General features: G+C 42.7%; 1 protein-coding gene across 3 annotated transcripts in view; it reads right to left on the bottom strand.

The window, feature by feature from the left end:
* Nucleotides 1-15,641: 15,641 nt before the first annotated feature.
* Nucleotides 15,642-19,832, bottom strand: part of EGFR (epidermal growth factor receptor) — a 162,284-nt gene continuing 158,093 nt past the window's right edge. For all 3 annotated transcript variants that reach the window (XM_087766472.1, XM_087766477.1, XM_087766487.1), the window contains exon 28: nucleotides 15,642-19,202. In XM_087766472.1, coding sequence (XP_087622598.1) covers nucleotides 18,826-19,202 — 377 coding nt within the window. In that variant the 3' untranslated portion in view covers nucleotides 15,642-18,825. The remainder of the gene's footprint in view (nucleotides 19,203-19,832) is intronic.

Below are 19,832 nucleotides of genomic sequence, written 5' to 3'. Positions count from 1 at the left end.
TTGGCAGACCCTGAAAAAAAAAATACAGCCGGAAAAGAGAAAAACTGTGTCCCACTGAAGACTGTGGGGAATTCTTGCATAATTTGATCTAAAGCAGCTGCTGTGACTCCCGTTCCAATTACTGGCCCTTTTTGACAAATCAAGGATAACTGATGTAGAATTAAACCATTTGGGAAGCGGAATAAATCACAGTCATCAGGCTGCAGAGTGCTTCATTAAGTTAAGCTCTCAGATTTCCATGGAAAAGAAATAAAGAATAAAAAATATCTTTCAAACAAAGCAGCCCTGAGGGGAGAAGGCAGAATCAGCGTAACGAATTCAGTAGCTGACAGGATGGAGACAGCCACAGGCTGTGGGTATGAGATCTTCCTCTTCAGCAGGGTGCACACTCCTTGTGGCTGTGTCAGATCTGGCCTCTCTAAGAGCATATGGCTCTAGCCGGGGCTACATCTTAATGCAAAACAGCACAGCACTGAGGTCGGAGGGTGGGAAGGGATGTAAAGCCGAAGAGCTGGTGGGTGGTTTGAGGAGGTGAAGTAAAGGTGGGAAGAGGGTATAGGGTCCATTAAAGTGGAAATGATGATTGTGGCCTAAACAGCAAGTAGACTGAGGATGTGAAGGAGAAAAAAGAAAAAAAAAAAAAAAGAAAATACACCCCCCACCCCCCCAACCTTTCCCTCACTTTGGCCAGGAAAAGTTCCTTCGTCTTGGCCAGGAGGACGTCTTTGGTCATGTAACATAAATGAGTGGTGAGAGTGGAGTGAGAGAAAAATGAAAAGCCTCAGGGACATTCCCAGAGAGGTGCTTCTTGTTCGAGGAATATGATAATGGATGCAGAAGGTATTTTTTTAGGATTATACCACGCTTTTTGAGATGTGATGAGGCAGATGATGTTTCAAGCGGAACAAGAAGACCAGACATGTTGCTGGCATGAGTAGTACAGATTTAGCAGCCCAAGCCTGGTGAGGTGGGATAGGGAGGAGAGGTGTGTTCCTCTCACCAGGAGTGTTTCCTCACACCACTTCAGATATTTCTGAGCCAAAAGCTGTTACAGGATGGATAAAAAGAAAGAGTGGATTGATCCCTCCATTCCCACCCTAGATGTGGGCATAATAGGTATATTTTCTTGATTATGTATTGATCTTAATGCTCACAGAAAGTTATATTCTGGTAGCTGCAAAGGATGAAATTGTTCATGTTCATGTACAGTCAGACATTGCAAGCTCCTGTGGTGCTAAGGTGGCCTAGGGCTACTTCCTAGGATAAACGGACAGGTCTGTCTTCATGATGATTAGATCCAGCATTTTGGTGATGTCACCATTTTATTCCAACAGTTAAACTGAATCCATCTACCTACTTCACATACGTCAAACAGTCATCAGAAGACAGCTTTCAGCAAAGCCTAAGCAGCCATGTAGAACTAATTTAGAAATTCATCCTAGTCCCCTACCAATTCCATGAGTTTTCCAGATCTCTCTATGAATATTTCTCTTTCTTTCTTTCTATCTCTGGTTTTCAGTATAAACAGATGGAGGGTTTAGAAAAAATAAAAAGGAAATGCTGTGTGGTTTCTAGCTCTTGGTAAATACCCGGATGAAGTGTCCTCAATAGATTAAAGAAGTAAGCCCTTAAGAAGCTTATCTAGCCTCATCTCCTACTATTGAACCTTTATTTTTTCAGAATTAGCACTGATTTGATTTTTTTCCTGAAATTGTTTGCTTCCTGAGTGGGCTGTCTTTGCGATGTGTAGCTGTGCACAGCATGTGCTTCAGTGCGTGCTGCTGATAAATGGGTAGCAGCTCTGAGGACAGCGAGCGTTCGCCTACCACTTCGAGGACTGGAAGAGGAAGGGGCAAAACAGGGAAGAAGAGGCTTTAAAAAAAAAAAAAAAAAAACAAACCCAACACAAATTATAATGTAGATAATGTGAGATTCGGAAAGCTGATGAGACAGTAGGAAACACACAGTGCTTGTGGTAGCATATATCTGAAAATAAACCGCTTAATTGCTTAGAAGAAAGAGTGAAGATGGGGCTCTGAACTTTACTGTATTTTGCTCCTTGTTGCACAGTGTGAAATCAACATAATCTTTGGTACAATGCCAAAATTTCTGAAACAAGAGCTCTGCAATTTTGAAACAGTGGATCAAAACATACACGGACTCATTCAAGGCCTGAAAGTTTTTAAAAGAGTACATCAGGGACAGGAATTTTAACTCAAATATCCCCAGATACCCAACCGGTATACATTATCACTGCTAACTTCAGGCCAAGCCTGTAAGTCAGTCAAAACAGTCCTGCTGTGGAAAACTGTCACAGGAAAATGTGCTGGTAGGCTAGGACCTTCAGTAGTCCCGCAGAGCTTTGCAGAAGGAAAGGGTGGTGTGGGTTTGTAAGAGGTAAGGGGGTGCCCTTCAGCTGTGCAACGTGCACTCAAGCTCTCCTTGAATTTCCTGGTGATGAAAGTTTCCCTGAAAGATGAGGAAACCCTTTATATGTTTCAAACAAATGATGGCTATATACCTCAAAGAAGTAAAAGATGTGAAGGTTGCCTTGTGTGAAGCTGAGACAAAAGCTTCAGTGAAAACTTTTCAGAAAGTGACTACAATGAACTTTGAGGTCCCTCTGTGCAGGCCTGCATAAAAGCTTTCGTCTGTATCAACAGATGTACCCTTTTTCCTGCAGGAAAGTTAAAGAGAAAAATCCCATTTATGGTAGCCCATTTGGTGTTTTAGTGCATGTCTTGCAACCATTTCCACACCACGAAACTGAAAAGGTCATACCCCATTTGGACAACTCTGCTTTGCTTCCAACACTGTTAGTAAACCATGCTCCAAGAAAAGTTTCTGATGTTTCCAGTTACTCACCTACAACTTTATGGATCTAGTTTTCTACTTGCAGAGTTTTCCTTGAGTGACTGAAACTGGTAAAAATTGCAACTGGACTAGTAAATAGCAAATCCTGCTGCTCTTGTTTAATTGTCAGTGATGCCTGCTTACGATAATTTTGTCACTCTGTCATGGCGGTCACCACAGAAACCCAAAAACTGAAGACATGAAGGGAATCTATCATGGCAGAGCCTTTAAAAATTTGCATTTGAAATGAACTAAGTAATATAGTCTTCAGCATGTTGTGTGACACTAAAGCAGCCACAACTGCATCAGACAACAAAATCTATGAGAAAGTCATAAATCATCTAGAGTTTAGTTCAGAGCAGGATGAAACGGCTCCTGAGAACACATTACTCAGTATTTGTTTTTAGGTGGGTTCTCAGCCCTTACTGTAGCCAATGATGAGAAAATAAACTTTATGGCCACTTTCCTAAAACAGCTTACGTTTTATGAGGGGGTAAGCAAAAGTTTCCATAAATGAATCAGGACCACATTTTGAAAGCAATCCATCTGCTAGGAGACTGCCTAAATGCCTGTGTATGTGTACTTTGAAGAATTGGGTCCTAAGTGATCTGGTTATTCAAAATCCCATTGTAAAAGAGACCTAGCCACTTAGAAGTCTGTTTCTCTGAGCTTTCATAAAGGGATTCACATTATGCAATACAGTATTTTTGATGTCTATAAATCTAAGATGAAATATATACAGAATTGTGTCATTTAAAAATACAGATTTTACTACAGTTTTACCTTTTGGATTACAATCACCAGCTCGTGAGTTGAACTCAGCTTTTATAACATGCACAAATGATTGATGCTCTCATCAGTGGCATGGCAGCAAACTCCACTGCAGTGAGGCTTTTTGGGGCACACTGTAGCTTGGGCCTCCAAGTGAGCCACAAAGTTACCTCCCCAGGATGTAAGGATGTAAGGATGCCCAGAAAAAAACAAATGAGGGTAGTAACCGCAGCAGGGCTGAAGGAGCTACCTGTGCATAAAGGCCTGTCTGTGCCAACAAGACTAATGGTCCAAACTGCCAATTTATACTCATTATGGCTTTGCTCATGCAAATGTTGCATGCTTATATTACACCAGTAACAGCTTCACTGAGCTTCTGTGGGACTACTTTACAAAAAGTTAATCATGTATGTGAGTCTTTGCAGACCCACCTAGAGAAATTCACTCCAGCAGAGAGGGCCGATGTGCCATTAGTCATGTTTTAAAGACAAGGGGGACATAAATGATGCATGAGTTTTTACACAGGTTGTATACACAGATATATATTTCAATAGCATTGTTAGTGCTATTTGAAGTATTTATGGAACTGCTTTGCATTCAGTGGTGAGTTAAAAAAAAAAAGGAATCTGTGCTTCAGCTGACATCTTAAAGGGATATTTAGAAACTCTACTACTGTTTCCCCTGAGGCCCTTCCCACGATAGCTGCAATACTGAGACATGGAAGGTTAGTTAGTGAATGTTTGTAAAAGACTTTGAAGATGAAAAGCTTTCTTTCTTTTTTTTTTTTTTCCTATTTTTTTTAAATGCTAAACATGCTGATGATTATGAAGGTGGGATTTCTAACAGCTTCTTTGTTTTGCATGCTGCACTGAAGTGGTTTGCTATGAATCCAGTTTGCTGCCAGATTTTCAGTGGTGAGTTTACCCGCTCTGCTTTGTCAGTGTACCCGCTGCTGCCTTTTGTTATGCTGCTGCCTCTCCCATGGACCAGGTTGCACATCACCGCTGTGGGCCAAATGGAAGAGCCTCCCTGTTTGTAGCATTAAAGTCCATCAGAGTTCCTCCTTGACTTGAACAAGCAACAGAAATATAACCTTGCAACCCAGGAAATGAAGCTTATTGAACAAGATCTGTGAGACTAACTCTTCTCATCTACAAAGGCAACTCACACTGACATTCTGCTTAGCATAATACATCCTACCCTGGCAAGATAGAAAAGATGTGACAGCAGCTTTGCCACCGGCACGTTTGACAAAACCTTCTTTCCATGAAATCCCATACAAAATGACAATATTTAGAGTAAAGAGCTGAGTGCTAAACAGTCTGCACTATTGCATCTTATTCATTTAAACACAAGAGCTCAGCAGCAGCAACAGGCTTTGAGTCTAATTCTCAGAGCTTTCTGTTTTAATAAAGAAACTTCCCATTGTCTTCATTAGACTCATTAGGCTGTTCTTTATCTACTATATGCTTCCACAGGAACTGAAGCATGGAACAAGGCAAACAGCAGTCTCCTTTGTCACACAAGTTGGTATATTTTCATATTCAATAAAATTAGCTAATGTTATTCTGCCAGCAATCTTGATGTGCCTAATTTATTAAGCTTTCATTAAGGTAGACCACTGTATTACTGGAAAATTTTATACCTAATAGAAGTAGGTTTATGGAACAGGTTATATTGGTACAAATATGTTTTGGGGCATTTACACATTTGTATGTGTTTACAGCTGAGACATGAAGATACCTTGAGAAGATGCAAATAGCAACTGTTGGACTTCATCTTAGCCATTGCTAGTTACTTGATTGCTTGCTGCTTTGTTTACCTGCTTTGCCTCTCCACATGGTGAAATGCACCTTCCCTATAGAAAGCATCCAGAGCACTATGACAGAAACCCATCATTAGAGCAAACCAGCAGTGTTGCTGAGAGAGTTTGTATTGAGACAGAACAACGTGCACAGAGAGAATTTTCTAAAGGTACAAGCTCCCTGCAAAATGAAAAAACAATGCATTTCCCCAGCAAAGAGCAAATTCATAGCCAAGAAGCCTCTTTAGCCCAACCTGTGTTAAAATATTTATTGTAGAGTAATATGATGTTGGAGGGAAGGCATTTATACCACATAAATATTTCTCCCTCTTTTTCTTGAAATTACGTTATAAATTATCACTACAAGTTTATTGAGTACTAATTTCTCACCACCTATTGGTAAGCAGTCGCTTTCTATATATTTATGTTTTCAATATAAAGAGTGTCTCTATTACATATTTCAAGGCAAAAATCATAGTCAACATAATAGAGGACAACCCATGAATTCATAAACTGATATAAAGCACTGCTGGCTCAGTGGATGTAAATCAGCAGGGCTCCAATCAGACCCCATTGCTTGATACTCACTGGAGAACCGAAGCAGCCCCAGCACCAGGGAATAACTCTTCTGCTTGGTGAATGGGAGTGAACCGCCAAAAGTGTTTCAAGCCTCGCTGGAGCCAGTCTTGCCCTCTAGTTTCCATCAGTATTATTAAAATTCTGGCTGGGTGTCATCAGACCAAAGGTCTATATAGCAAAATATCTTTCCTCTCCCAGTGGCTAAAAGTAGGTGCTCAAGGTAAGTGTGTGAGAAAGAAGGCATGTTTACCTCTTGGGGTAATTCAGTTTGTAATGAACCTATTTATTCATTTCCCGATAGCCTCTGGGTAATTTTTTGGTGTTTCTTTGTGTGAGAAAGCATAAATTCAAGTTGTGGTCATTAAATTAGTTTGAAATAGATGTTAATAGAATAGCAGTCTTTCACCCAAGGAAGTTTACTGAGCCACCATTTTGAATAACCTCAATACTCAGTAACCCAGCATTCAGAATGAAATGTCACCTGTGAGCCCATTAAACACTCTTTGAGGTAATACCTTGTCTATGTAAGCAGCTGACAGGCTTGCAAAATAGGAAATTGCATCCTGCAAGAGGATATTTATGTGCCTGTGTCCTGTTCTACCTGCTGAGCAAACCTCTTTGCATGGAAAGGTTAGACCAGAAGACCACATATCCAGCATCTCTTTGTAGAAGTCATGCTTGGTACAGGGATATTCTTTTCCATGCAAAATCTAACAGATCGATTTCAAAGGGACCTAACTGAGCTGGGTACCTAAGAAACCTTGCTAAGAAGCATGCAGTACACAAAACAGTCTGCAGCCTGCATGTAGTTCAGCTACAGAGCTAATGCTTATGCAATTGCACTGACCCTTTGTTAAAGGAGCTGTATAAAAGGCTGCCATTGCTGCAGCTGAAGTCTTAAACATGGGCTCAAGAATTGACTTCTAGAGGTGCTTCCTCCAAACTGTCTCTTCCTACAGCCCGTGCTTCTCCTCCCCACTTCCAGGTAGGACCTACAGGCACTTCTCTTCCTGCGGCACTGCCCAAGACGCCACTTGCTATGGCCTCCTCTACTGAAGAAAACAAGTCCAAAAGGCTGTAGAAGAGCAAGTCCACCTAATCCTGTCCAAAACATCTCCAGAGGGCTCAAACCTTTATCACAAAACAAAATAACAACATGTATAAAGGGGTCTAGTTAATAACTTAGGAAAGAAAATGGTGGGTGGGTGTGTTAATACCCTCAACAACAGTGACCAAATTTTGATGCGGATTTATTTTAAAGAAAATGCCAGTTTTATCAAGCCAGTCAAGAAGCCTGACATGTCTTTTCTTAGCTCATCCCGCCTCCAAGTTTTCTTTCTGTCCTTAAGAAAGATGTTATTCTTCCATCCCGACAGCCCTTTCTGCAGCCACATCAATGCCTATTTGCACCCTCCCCTTAGGCCATCCCACACCAGCCCAGTTTGCGTTTCTTTTTCTTGCTTCCCTGTCTGTGTGTAATACGCTTTCCTGCCTCCCAGGGTCCTTGTGAGGCTAAATTTGTGTCACATGCCATGAAGCAGTCAGGGCCACCGTGGAGGTCTCTGCAGGATTACTTTGGGTAGGCTGAATGTGCCACCGTCACCCTCCTGCCTCCTGCCACTGGCTTCCACCTGCAACCAGCCTGGTGGAAATCCTCCAAGCTGGCCCAACTACCAGCATTTGAATGGGCTCATCTCTGGCTAAGTAATGATTGCAAGCTTCCCAGCGAGCATGTTCCCTCTGGGAGAAGTGACCTATTGGTCTGAACCAGCTTCTGTTGAAGGGAAGCATTAGAAAAGCCAATGCAATTAGCACTCTGACAGGGATGCTGACAAAGATGAATTTGGGATCAGCGCTACCTCTAATAACTATTGTCTAATCGCATTTTGTTTAATCATGTATAGATCACTGTTTCTCCCAGGAACTGCCTGGTGCCTGCCTGTCTTTTTTTGTGTTGGTTTCAAGTGCCTGTTGGAGGTAGCCTCACCGTCGAGTAACTATGAAGGTGTCCCTTGCTGCTGCCTACCCCACGGTGGGGTAACACCCCGTTGGTATACAAAGACTTTCTCGGCAGGGGGATCGACATGGTTTTGCTTTGATATGAAACTGGGGAGGAAGCAGCCTGACTTTCAGGAGGAAGGCAGCTGCGTGTGCTCTTGTGATGTTATATATGACTCAGGGACATGTGTCTCAGAGACCTGCCTGTTGCCCTCTGTGAATACAAGAGAAAGCTAAGCTCCCAAAGATCTCAGGTTTCAGCACACAGGCATTTTGTTACTTTTGCCCACCTATGCAACTGATACCTGATGGAAGTTAGGTTTGTTGGCTTAGCACCCAAAACCTGAGAACAATTCAGAGCCTCACCTGTTTACAACTCTGTTCCAGCATCATTATTCACAGCAAAACATAGAGTGGCCAGATGTTTTAGGCACATGTCCATTGGATTCTGAACCAATAAAACAAGTACTAGAAATGTTCTTGCATTAGTAAGCCCCAGGCACCAGTATACTAATTTTTAAAAGTATACAGAGGCATTATTTGCATTAGGCCCGACTGTGGCTTTTCTAAAACTGCCATTCACTGAAAATAGCCTTTTTTATGTCTGCAGTGGGATAAATCTATGTTGCAGCCTCCTCATATGAAACAGAAAGGCTGGACAAAGATGACTCCCCACGAGCAGTTTAATGATCACAAACCAAAAATGAACCTAAATATCTTTGTCCTGACACAGCCTATTTGCATTATTTTAAGACTCTTAACATCATCATCTGCACAATATTGCTTTTCTTGCAAGACATGAAGAAACCGCATAACTGAGCATGAGGGAAATGGAGCGCTTCACAGTAACATGCACGAGAGCTTCTGAGGGCAGGAGGATGTCACACTTGTTATGATCTTGTCACTTGTACACTTGTCACCAAGGGGTACAGTCATGTCCTTCGGATGCACGTTGCCGTGTCAGACGTCAGCTCTATCGTGCATGCAATTGCACTGCAAGTCTACTGAAACTAAACCGCCAAAGAGAAGGATTAATTTTCCATCGGATCAGTGCGGTGACCCTTTCCAGGAGCAGCCCGTACTTAGGTTGGATTAAATGTACCATGAACCTGTACTCCAAATGGACTGGAAAATAAATCGCCTATGCAAGCTCTTTTTTTCTGCTCTGTTTGCTGGGAGACCTGTTTTAAAGCTATGTATGTTGTGGACAGCGTTCCTTTCTCTTCCAAGAGAGGGCACTATTAGCTTTCCTTCTGCTGTACTCAGAAGCAAGGGTAATTGTAGTAGCCTTGTTGGCTGGGCCCTAAGCGCCAAGCCCGAGATACAGGCACCAGAAACTACGCAGACTTTACAAGCTTGGTTTCCTTTTCGAAATCCCAAATAGCTGCATGTGCTTGCTATGATTGCCCCAAGGCAGGTCTGGCCGCAGGTGAGAGCGCTGTGCCTGGAGGACCTCACCACCGTGCTGTGCCAGAGCTGCATCCTAGTTACATTTATGCCTAGCTCAGCTTGGTTTGACCTAGCATGGTGTGGTCTCCACGGGCAGTGATAGAGGTCACGCGTTGCTGTATTTCTTATCCATGAGCATTAAACTCACATGCAGGTCCTCTGCTTTTGATGATTTAACAGGCCCCAAGAGCTAGATAGAAACCTATACAACCAGCTGTGACCCTTATCAGCTGTACTTTGGCTTGTTAAACGAGTGCCGGTACAAATACTGCTAAATAAAAGCTGTTTGTGAGACAAGAATAACCATCTTTTGTATCATTATCGCTCCTATCTGAGAGTGACAGTGTCCAGTGAAGTCTAGTGCAATCCATAAGTTTGTGCCCCCCAAAAAAAGAAAAGGGGGGAAAAAAGTGCAAACTAGCCCATATGATACTGGATAAAGATGACAAATACTTACTGCGCTATTTCTGAGCTAGTTCAGCTTCACAGGGCTGTAACTCACTGAAGGCAGCAGTCTCTGGGGTTAACACATGCATTAAATAACATTCCTTCTGCTCTCTTTAGAAAGAAAACAGGTTTAAAAGTAAAAGGCTTTCTGCAACAAGAACTCTGGTGTTGAACTTCACACAGATGGTGCTTATTAGAGAGATCTAAATTCCCAACAAACAATTTAAAGCACCACCTGATCTGTAATTCCAGCTCCTCTCTCAACTAAATAGCAACAATGAATCACATTGTGGGCCTGGGGGCTTACTCCCCCATATATACTTATAGGTGGGCTCCAAGCAGGCCAGCTTATCTTGTGGGCAGGGATGTGGGGAGCAAGACCAGCTGCCCCAGTAAGCACCCTGAGCGGAACATGACCCTCGGTGCCTGCCGGGCCAGCGGCACCCCTCCTGGGGGTCTGCCATGGGTCTGCCTCAGGTGGGCGCTGACATAAGAGCTGAGCCTGTCTCTGCCAGCAAACATAATGTGACTTTAAGGAGGCTGAGTCACCTTCTCTGCAGCCCCCATCACCTGCCTTTGGTAATTGCAAGGTCCCTCTTTCTTGCCAGGCTCATGCCCAGTACAAATACCCCTTCACAAATGCTGCTGCAGAAGTGTTGCCCCAATTGGCAGCCTTAGGACAGGAATGAGCAAGGCCATCTGTGACCAGTAACTGCTGAAACTTGATTGCCCCAAAGAGCAATGGTGAAACCCTTCTATGTTCAGTGCTGTAGTAGGCATGTAAGTCTGTCTCACATGCCGTGGTAGGTGGTCCGACTATGGCTGTGGGCCTCCTCAGAACATGTTGTCTCTTTTATTGGCCGCCTTGAAAATTTCTTACACGACCTGATGTAATTATCGTGCGTTCAGATTAGTTCCCTAGAGGCTGGCTTTGTTGCTTTCCTGGGTTGAGCTCAGGAGTGCTGAAGGGCGAGGCTCGCTTAGCACTGCTGCCGATGATGACGGAACATGTGGAAGAGACTTGTATTCCTCTCCTATCTTTAAATAGCAATTTTCTTTATCTTATCTTAACCTACCGTATCCTGTGCAGGCAGACAGGGGGGTTAAACTGCAGCTGTATTTCTTTGGCTGTCTTCTAACCTCTTGCACCCTTTGTCACCTTTTATGTTTATTTGAAGTTGGCCTCACTGAGCTCAGTGGAATTTCTGAATGCTCATCCTTCCCAAATACCCATGCTTTCCTATACCTACACCATTCTCACTTTCTTCTAGTGCTCTGACAGTGGGATTTAGCCCCATCAGTGTCCCCGCCTCTCTGGGGTAAGTACAGAGGCGTTGATCTGCCTCTGTTACCCTACCTGCGAAATACAGGGAACAGCAGTTTCCTGCCTGATAAAGACTTTTGAATATAGAAGTTGTTTTCTGTCTTCATGGAGGAGGTGTATGGACGTACAACATATATTTCAGTTTTCTCCTCGATATTAACACTAATTATGATTCTTCAAAATATCAATCCTAACATATAGAATCTTCCCAAGCCAGCAGATCATTAAAGAAGGGGGGGGGGGAATCATGTGCCAAAAGAGCAAAGATTTATTTAATTACTTTTATTAAAATAAAAATATCATGCATTAATACGCATTAGACGTTTCTGAGAACCAGTAATATGAAGATTAAGACTACGTCATTTCTGCATAAAATAGGTTGAGCTGGTAAAACATGCAGCCTACGTATTGGAAGGGACTGGATGGAAAGATGAAAATGAGAAAGGTGCTGAAAATGAGAAAGTGGCTTTTTTTTCTGTGTACAAAGTTCATCTATAAAGACAAAAATTATTTAATTTACTAATCGTGATACCGGGAACTTATCCAGGCTGAATGTATACTGACAGCTCCAGCTCTTCTCTGTCTTGTCAACCTAGCGTATTTTGCTCTGTTATGTTGAGGACCCTGTAATTCCGTTAATCTATGTCTGCTACATGTTCCACCAGTTGGATAATTAAACACCAATACTCAGGGGACACCGGGGCTTCATTTGACTGGCGTTGCTAACAGAATTTCTCCTTCTGCCTAGTGTAGTACAACAATTTAAGTCACCAGTGTGACTCCAGTCGAGACTTTATTTTGCCTTTCCTTACGAGAGAGTCCTGCGTTGCTGTTGCACAGCTCATAGCTATGCAATTTGGAAATGGCCAGCAGTATGGCTTTGTAAGCCGCATGTCACATGGATGAGCTTTTGAGGGATTGCTTTGACTCTGCTTCTGCTACTATCATAAAAGTGAAGTGAGAACCTGCCATGCAATTCAAAAGAGCAGCTTTTATTAGCGCCCTGATAAGCAGCACCTGGGCCTTCATATTGCACTTCTAATGGTCACAAGTGTTAGCTCTATTATTGCTCACATTATGAAACTCCAGCACTGTGCATGCAGAGAGCCAAAGAGTCTTGGAGAGAGGAAAGGGTCCTGTTATTAGCTTCACTAAGCTCTGGATAAATCCCCAAGGTGACAACTTTTACCAGAAAAAAAAAAAATCTAAGTCCATCAATAAAGAACCCTTAATGTGAGTTCTTCTCTGGCTACAAACCCTACAAGCTAGCCACTGATTTTTCTTCCCCCCAAATACAACAGTATATTACAATAAAAGTTCTCAAAAAATTAAAAACAATTAAAAAGAATAATATACACCTCATTTTTATCGCTCAATATACAAACAATCTTTGATCAACAGTATAAACCATTAAACCATACAAAAGTCAAGAGTTTCTTATTGTACAAATAGTGCTTTCATAGTTGAGTAACTTTACAATGCTGCGAGGGTACCATCTGTATCTATGGATATATTGCTTGACAATTTATTAAAACCAAGACATTATACCTTATACTCAGTTGATTGCATCAATACAAAGCAGCCTAAACCGGGCAATGGATCCATAGGATCTCAGATTATTGTGAGGGATTTTCGAAAAATCACTCAACACTAGCCTTGTTTTATACTCTCACTGTAATCAAGTTAAACATCCCATTAATTTCAAGGGGAACAATATTAGGAACGCAGGATTAAAAAAACAACCTAGGTATGTGAGCCAAGCCTCCTACCATTGTAGACAACTACTTTACTTATTCCCTTTCATAAAATATGAGGATAACATTGATGGTGGTTGCAAATGCACACTCTCCAGCTAGCTTGTGAGAGGTAAGGAGAAAGGTCTGGATAAATTCCAGCACAACTGGAAACGATGTACCGTATCAGCTACATAGGAACAACACTTTCAACCAGTCCAGTTGTTAGTGGCAGGTTTGATTTCTGGTTTTCACCTTATTAATCAGAAAAATCCATTACTTCAAGGCGAGAGGTACAGAGAGACCACAAGGCCCGCGCTGTTGTGCATCCAGACAGCCCCATCTGCACCACGTAGGAGGACAAGAGCAAAGTTGGTGGAGCACCAGCCCTGAATCTTGGCCGAAGGCATTTTGCCTGCTGACTTCAGCAGCGCAACAAGTGCTGTGTCTTTTGCCAGGTAGGTCTCCAGTTACCAATTTTATCTCGGGACACCCTTTTTTTGGATGCTACTGCAGGTTTGCTTGACCACTAACTGTGGTACAGCCTACTATTGCCGCACTCTTCTCTCTCTGTATAAGAAGGAGGGGTTGCATGCAGTACCTCTGACCGACTCGCAATTCTCAGTCCACACGGCCATGGTAATACAGGTGATCTGCCCAAACACATGATGTTGAACGGAGGCAGGACGTGTGGCAGAAAGTAAAGCCTATCATGGAAGTGCCGTGATTTCAACTCCCCCGTGTAATACATAACCAAAAGTGTTATCGGTTTAAAGTCTCACTGCCTGCCTACACGCTTCCTCACATAAAAAGCAGTTATCTCATCATGTCTCATCTTAACATCATTGTATTTTTTCCTGATACTGAGCCAAAACATCATGTATTTGTTTCATTTTTTCTTGACTGTGTCCCTGTTTGGCTATTGCATTGAGTAGAAAATGAATTGAAATGGAGTAGAGGTTGTAGGTCTGGCCCTGAAGTGATACCTGGTCCTGATATTTGGTTTGGTTTTCTATGGACAGGCCTCACCCTCCTGTCAAGCCCTCTTGGCTCAGTGGAGGTCTGGCCCAGCCCCAATGAAGAGTGGAGATCTGTAGCTTTTCCCTGTAATGAGAGGCTCTGGAAGTGGTGATCAATACCCTATTCCTTTAAAGCAAGAAAACAAGACATTACATCTTTGGTCCTAATGCAGCCCATTTGACAAGCTACTTGAAGGTGTCGTGTTTTTCTTTCGTATAAACTTTTTTTTTTCTGTTTTTATTTCATTATTTTAAAAAGGCTCCTTAAAAGTTGTATGTCAGAACAAAGAGATAACACTTAAAAAAAGCAAGCTAGAAAATGGGATCCCAATATAAAAATTTGAACCAGTGGTGATAAAACATTACAAAGCATTCTTGCTAAGTGTTATACACAGAGTTTGACATTTCATGAGTATACGGTTTCCATCAGGAAGGAGGACACAGGTACATTTTCATACTTTGTCCTGATTCAGATGTTTTCTCACAGAGAAACATGGAGGGAAACAAAAGCCAGAGTACCATAACTGCTCATTTGGAGAGGCAGCAGTTGTACTAACAGAAGATGTTGAACTCTGAATCTGAAAAATGAGCGCTTGTCTGGAAATGCAAAGTTTCCCCTTGGCACCCTGGAGCACCCCCAGACAGACTGAGGACACCTCAGGCACCTTGTGATGGGACCTCTTTAAGCTGTTTGGGGTCCTGTGACATTGTTGTAGTCCTAACTGCATCGCCTAGGGAAGAGATTCACCCCATAGTACGAATGCCAGGTACATTGGTTTTCGTACAAGCAGTCTCTGCAAGATGGTTTTGCTTCAAGCCGGTCACAGGGACAGGAGCCACGTGTCTATTGCCATCCATACCTGCAGGAACAGTCAATGGCCTCAGTGATGTCCCTGGGCAAATTCGGCAGCTGTCTCGGGTATGGATTGGCTGGCTGCACCACTTCCCTGGCATTACTCTCCCTACACAAGCCCCTTCCTTTCAAATAAACCACAGCACCGTATTTTCTAATGCCAGGGTTTCACGTGGCCATCTGACGGTGACGCTGGTGGGACAGGGCATCACCCTGAGGCATTCCAGAAACCACCATCTATTTCCAGCTGCTCTCTCTAGAAAACTCACTGCATTGTTGCCTGCCAGCTGGAAACAAAAGCAAGCCTCTCGGATGAATTTGCCCAACAAGACCAACTGCAACATGAAGGAAATTTCCCAAGCCAACTCCCTTTGCAGCAGAAGAAAACAACCCAAGGCCCAAATGAAGTCAAGTGCACTGACACTGTACACAGATCACTGGAAAACATCAAAGGAAGATGAAGACTCTTGACAACTTACATTTTCATATACTTAGCAGTTATTAAAAGTCTTAAATTATTATTGCAAAAGCAGTTCCATATTAACTGCTACTTTATGATTAAGAAATGCTAAGCACTAACTTGTAAGTGGTTTTATTTTGCCTGCCATGAGAAATATAGTAGAAAGGGAAATTTTTATTTTCTCGATTGGTAAGACTCTGTTAGCTTTTAAAAGTGGCTGTGGCCTGCTGCATTTCCCTATTCAGTTGCGTGTTAAAAATCAGCATTTTCTACCCACACCTGAGAGACAACGGCAGAACTTTCAAGTTATTTTTGGATGCTGATTTATGTAAGTTCTCAAGATGCAGTGTATTTATTTTTTCTAATATTTGTAAAAACACAACTTTTATGTCCTGTTCAGTAGCCTAAACTCCATGCAACACTGCATCAGCAAGGTCCCATGAAATGCTGCCTAACCACGTTCGCCTTTATGAGCACCTATGATACGCACAGGGCTCCTTGCTGTTACATGGTCAGTGAGCCGCAACAGGAAAACCAGACCATTTCAGCTGCTTATTGATTTTTCTTTTTTTTCATCTCAGTGGAAATCATCTGGTACGTTGTTAATGGCTGTTACCCTGTGAGCGTCACCCCGTGTAGCACCTGCCTCCAGCACCAGCCACGCAGCTGCGCAGTCCCAAACGCTCCCACTGCCGCTGTACCTGCCCCCAGCAGGCACTGCCCACAGACTACAGCACACTGCCCAGTTTTTATTTTTTTGCTGGCTTTTGAAACATTACTGAGCTGCCGATTTACAAATCATGGCTTACAGGGTGCCTATTTACCAGAACTACTTTACAATATAGCTGATCCCACTAATCTGGAATCTGTACATTTGGATCGAGAGTTTGTAGTCCTACATGCTCTTTCCTACTTTTCTCATCAAAACCAATACATTCAAAAAGTGATGCTCTTTCAAACTTACATTACTTAATTTTTAGATGACTCTCCCTGTTTCTAGCAATGAGTTGCAACTGAATCCCTGCTAAATTGCTATGGGCAAGCATATTAACCTTTATTAAATAATGTTCATGCTACATAATGCTGGTGATACTGCTACTTCTTAGTCACTTTCTTGTTTTAGCTAACAAATTAAAACAAAACATCAATAAATTCTCTTGTGCAATAGTGTCGGAAAGATTCTGCAGGAGAACGTGCACTATGTGATTTTCTCGTGTTCTGCTTGGAAACGTAACAGATTCAGCAAATTGAAAATTATCTGTGATTTCTGTTAAGATCTTTTTTTGGTTTTATGTACATTCCTCCCGGGGCGGTGGGTGGAGAAAAGCAGTGCTGCCTGTGCGTACATGTTGCACGCTTGTGAGAGCAACACAACAAATCTGCTCTCAGGAATGCAAGGAGAAATCTGCCACTAATTGGATGTGGGAACTGAATTTTGGTTAGCGTTTTAAATACAAGCCAGTAATAATCAAAGTCAAACATTGCATCCTCCATACCGCTGTGCCTGGGACTTGGTCATGGCCACACAGACGTACCAAACAGGACAATCTTTGGATTTTGACCCAGTATACTGCTCTACCCTAGACTGCAGCATGGCCGATAAACTACTGCACACACACAAGCTGCTAATGCATTTTACACTGTGTTACTTATAAAAGGGGTCATTTCATATGCCCGTTCTCCTTCGTTCCTCAATAAATCTGTAAAAACAATGTTCTGAGGATTTGCTGCTTGATCCTGGACTCCAGATGCAATACTTAAACTGAAACACATACTGATATATTCGAAACACAGTGGCGGCATAAATTTGACTATTTCTTGCTACTTAATATAGACTACATATCCTTCGCAACTCAGCTGCTTACGCTACACTCAAGCAAGTTGCCAATGTTCAACTAGTTAACGGCCATTGTACCAAAATCACAAATGTGCGTTTACTTTCTGATCTAGTGGTTTGATTAAAATAGCACTGCCAAGCTGCAGGTGGGATGAGTCTAAATTACTGACTAAATTCACACTTTAGGCATTTTACTCCTCCTACATTCATAAGAAATGTTAATGATGGACGAATCTGAAGTTCTGTATCACGGGCCCCTGGAAGGAGTAGCTGCTTTTGGTGCTGTGATTGATTTATGCTACGAAACTACAATCGTAGCCTTGCCTAGTCTGCCTATTCCACACTGATAACAGAAGATGATGCTGGGTATTTTAAAGAAGCACTAGGCAGCCCTGTGTTTCAGGAGAGGGAAATAATATTTTCCATCACTCCAGATTTTTCTTCCTTTCCTTAATTCCTTCTCACTGCCCCTCCTGCATTGCCAGGACATGTAACCCCAAAGGGAGAGGCAACCAGCCCCAGCCTCTGCCCCAGCGTGGTACAGCAGTTGACAGTGTTCTGCCTTGAAGTGAGTAAAACGCAACACTGATATATCCCTTTTCTTTGCCGGATGTATAAGGGAAAATGATTTCTGCTCTGAGCCCCTTTAAGAAGGGAAATAAAACTGCTTGGCTAGAGCTACCTGTGTTTCTCGCCCTAGTCAAGTTTAATTTAGTGTAGTTCTTCCAGTCTGTCTCATGAATGCTCCAATTTGCCACCATTTGCATTTCCTTGACATTTAATTAAAGTCTGTTAAACATTATTTGACACTTCATTTTTCAGTTACAGCAACATCTTTAACAGTTTTGTTGAAGAAGAAAGGCATTTTGACAACTCGACAGCTGCATACGGGATCAGAAAAAAAAAAGTTTTGCATTTGACCATCAGAAAGCAGACTAGCGAGCACTTTATAACCATATACAGATGACTTTGAGGTGAGTTCCTCCTTGTCAGTTTTTAGCAGTAGTGGTCAGTAGGCGATACGTCGTGCTGTTTTGCTCCTTGTGCTAGTTCTCCCTGGAGCCATCCACTCCATACTGCCCTGGGCAGAATCTCCCATATGTCCCCCAGATGCACTTCTCCTCTTTGTGCCAAGAAGCAGTATATGGAGCCAATTTGTAAAAATCCGGTGGTTTGGAATAACTGTTTCTGTTCCAGGAGTTTTAGAAAACTATTTAGTAACATTATTTTTTTTTCCTGCTGGTGATCCGAGCACCACATAGCAGACCAGCAGTACAAGCATCTGATCTTGTAAAAGATCCAAAAATTCTGTTAGAAACACTTATAAAAATACAGACTGTATAAAGGAATTTGACTGTACAATGCGTACAGCTCTCAAGTTCATCCCAGAGTGGCTTCTTACCATGCTACCATTTGAAAATGAAAGGAATGCATCCGTATTTCTTCTGTCCAGGAAGATCCCGCTCCATCCCAACATGCATCCGAGTGCAGGCTATGGGCCTCAGTTATTACGTGGAAATGGGCAAGAAAAGACCCAAACTACCATCAAATAGGCTTCGCAGTTTCAGCCCCCATGCTGAAAAGGAAAGGTGTGCTTATTGATGCATTGCGGTCACCATTTGCTATGAGCAAGAGTCCGTTCTTGCAGCAGCCAGGTTCACCAAGAGTCTGGCTTGCCTCGCCGCACGAAGAAATTGGTCATGCCGAGGCTTCAATGTATTCACTTTTTGGTGCTGCTACCCTCAAGTACTCCGGGTTCTCTGCTGCGGGAACTTTCAAGAGACCGTTAGGTTTGGTTTCCTTCGGTAAGAAGTCCTGCTGGTAGTCAGGATTGTCCAGATTTATTTGATGGTTGCCCGCCTGGATCCAGTAAGGAGAGCTCTCGAAGGCTGTCTTGGCCAGCGGAGACTGGTTGGTGTTGAGATACTCAGGGTTGTCCACAGCGGTGCTGTGTGAATTCTGGTAGCTGGAGTCCGTGGGGACCTTTGAGTTTGCTGTGAGTGAGAAGTTGTTGTAGATTGGATTCTGGACCGCTGAGGCAGATGCTTTCTTGGGCACCAACTGGTTTACATACTCTGGAATAAAAAGAAAATAAAAATGAGAAGGAATGAAAATGAAGACATATAACTAATGCAGCCATTTGCATCACTCGAGATGTAGTTTCAACCCAGCTGCCACTTGCTCTCTGCACACAGCATCTCACTAAATTTCCCAGAGCAGAAGAGAGCAAGTTTGCAAAGCAGCAGAAAGACGGCTTGGACCATGAGACAGTGAGATAACTACTGCTGATTTTAGTGACGTGGGGGTGGCTATGTCCCAGATACTGTTCTGAAATTGTAGTCAGGGAGCTTTGCTGCCAGAAGCTGTTTCCCTAGAAAAATGTTTAGAGATGAGGAAAGTGCCTAGAAAATACAGGACTGGCAGAAACAGAGACTCCACATCTCACTTAAATGCCATCCCTTGCAGGGTCTTTCACCCTTTTTAACTGTGGTGTATTCTTGGAAGGGTTGGTTGGGTTTTTTTAAGGACACAAAGCATCATGGCTGCATAACCCAGCACCAGCTCCCTCGGTGCTCCCTGGCTCACTCTCTGACCGCCTACGCTCTAAGTCCACGTGAAACTGTGAGCTGCCTTCTGTGTATCTGAAAGCAGTGAAACTGCCAGAAAGCTGTTTATATTGTTGAAATGGTTTAAGGGGTGAAACC

Source organism: Nipponia nippon, unplaced genomic scaffold, assembly GCF_047370975.1.
Source record: "Nipponia nippon isolate SJK-2023a ecotype South Korea unplaced genomic scaffold, ASM4737097v1 scaffold_1, whole genome shotgun sequence".
In the NCBI taxonomy this organism is placed as follows: domain Eukaryota; kingdom Metazoa; phylum Chordata; class Aves; order Pelecaniformes; family Threskiornithidae; genus Nipponia; species Nipponia nippon.
This window is presented reverse-complemented; position numbering and strand designations above follow the sequence as displayed.